General features: G+C 42.8%; 1 protein-coding gene across 2 annotated transcripts in view; it reads right to left on the reverse strand.

The window, feature by feature from the left end:
* Positions 1–433: 433 nt before the first annotated feature.
* si:ch1073-145m9.1 (uncharacterized) overlaps positions 434–2055 on the reverse strand; it is a 4655-nt gene continuing 3033 nt past the window's right edge. Inside the window, exons 4-6 of one of the 2 annotated variants that reach the window (XM_014033902.1) lie at positions 1137–1260; positions 892–1064; positions 434–590 (exon numbers count right to left, since the gene is read on the reverse strand). In XM_014033902.1, the coding sequence (XP_013889356.1) occupies positions 525–590; positions 892–1064; positions 1137–1260 (363 nt within the window). In that variant the 3' untranslated portion in view covers positions 434–524. The other variant, XM_014033901.1, reaches the window with a different exon arrangement.

Consider the following 2055-nt stretch of genomic DNA (forward strand, 5'->3'; position numbering starts at 1 on the left):
GTCTTTATTTTACAGTTAAAACATGTTTATTAATTAAAGTCTAATGTTACAACTACAGTGGTTTGCAAAAGTATTCATACCCCTTGAACTTTTCCATATTTTGTCACATTACAACCACAAACATAAATATATCCTTTTGAGTCATTAGCAGTCATCAGGCAACTTCTGAATGCAATTGGTTGCACTCAGGGAAAAGGGGGCTGAATACTTTTGCACGTCGCACTCCGTCGTCGAGGGTGTGTAGTTCTATTTTCTTATCTAATCTACATGTCCTGGTGTGACAGGTTAAAAATTAAAATAATTCGAAACCATATACACTGTATAAAACAGTAAAAATCTCAGTAAGCTGGTTAAAAAACATCCTACAGGTCAGGAGGGAGACCTGACTGGCACCCAACTTAATTATTCAAAATAAATAACAATAAAACAGCAATAAACCGTCACAAACTGTTTTATTTTCTAAGCACGAACAAAAAGGTGAAAATGACAGTAACACAGCAGAGTGGGCCTGTAACAGCTTCAGCTCACACTTTCTTCTCCTCAGGCTCATCATTTAGCAGGAAGCTGATGTGTGTCCAGATACACCACGTCTGTAGAGACACAGTTCACAGGATCAGCAGGTGCTGCTGACTTATAAAGACTTTTACAGTAATTTAACCTAACATTTCTTCTGATGGACTGTATGTAGATCTTGCACCAGCTCTCATGCTGTAATATTAGATTCAGATGATTTCATGATGTGGTTTTAGTCCGTTTGGTCAAACCTTTACATTTGACGACCTAATCATTCCTTTTTCTGATTTATATCCAAAGACAGGTTGTTTTGTCTTTAGTAGGGGGGTGACGATGACCCCGACATGTTGAGTGATGGAGCAGAAGCTCCTGCAGTACCTCAGCTGACAGAGCCAACAGACGCCCTGCAGCCAGCAGCACTGTTCCCACAGCCTGGGTCCAAGGGTGCAGGTCCAGGTGGTCCGACAGAACCCCGCTCCGGTGCGCGTACAGCCACAGGGGGAGGCAGTGCAGCCCACTCACCACCCACACACCCAGAGGGGTCCGGAACCCTGACAGCACAGACAGTTATTTACCTCACACAGCACCAGGAGCACCAGGAGCACCAGGAGCACACTGCTCACCGTTCGCCATGATGGCCCGGATCAGACGAGGACTGTTGTTGAAGCTGCTCTTCCACTGCTCTCCTCTGGTGTGGTGGTTACACACAAACACACACCACTCCACTGAGGACACCAGCCAACCCCACTGAAACACACACATTCGTGTCACGCTGCTTTGACAGAAATGACCAAACTGTCAACCATCAGCAGACCGTGGAGAACGGGCAGGTATGTCAGCTCATATTAGGGCAGGGCGGTTTGACCTCAAATCCATATCACAGTATAAATTGAACCCCTTCACGGTAACGGTATATATCGCGGTAGAAAATTATCATAAAACGCAAAGATAATGTAATTTTTAGAGCTTTTTTTTTCTTCAGAAAACTGTAATCTTAATTAAACCCAACATTTTTGTTTTAATATCTGCCTGCTGAACTTATCAGGTGCTGCTCTGCTGCGCACTCATCTTCATCATCTTCATCATCAAAGCAGAAGCCGACTTTACATTAGCAAGATGATTTATGACTGAACGAACTTACACGTCTTTTTTAAAATAATCTCTGTGGGTGGATACATAAAAAACACTTTTTTTCTCCAACAATTGGGTGTGAAAAACTACGGTAGTTAAAGCTTCGCTCTGCATGACGTGCAGCGAGAGGAGAGGAGAGGAGGAAATGATCCAACGACATGACGTAACTTTTCTACAGAGGGAGGATATTTTGAGGATTTATTCTCTCTATGTGTTTTAAAACGCTTTAATTTCTTCATTATATTTCAAACTCCTGCTCAGTTGTCTCTGCACTCTCAGCCCTGTTGACACTGGTGTGATGATGTAATGATGATAGGACGTAGAGGGTAAATTTCTACCGTAGGCCAACTTTGTACAGTTTCTACCATCTACCGCATATACAGTGCAGCCCTGTTTCTCAATATATAAAAT

This window comes from Austrofundulus limnaeus, unplaced genomic scaffold, assembly GCF_001266775.1.
Source record: "Austrofundulus limnaeus strain Quisiro unplaced genomic scaffold, Austrofundulus_limnaeus-1.0 Scaffold1888, whole genome shotgun sequence".
Classification (NCBI taxonomy): Eukaryota; Metazoa; Chordata; class Actinopteri; order Cyprinodontiformes; family Rivulidae; genus Austrofundulus; species Austrofundulus limnaeus.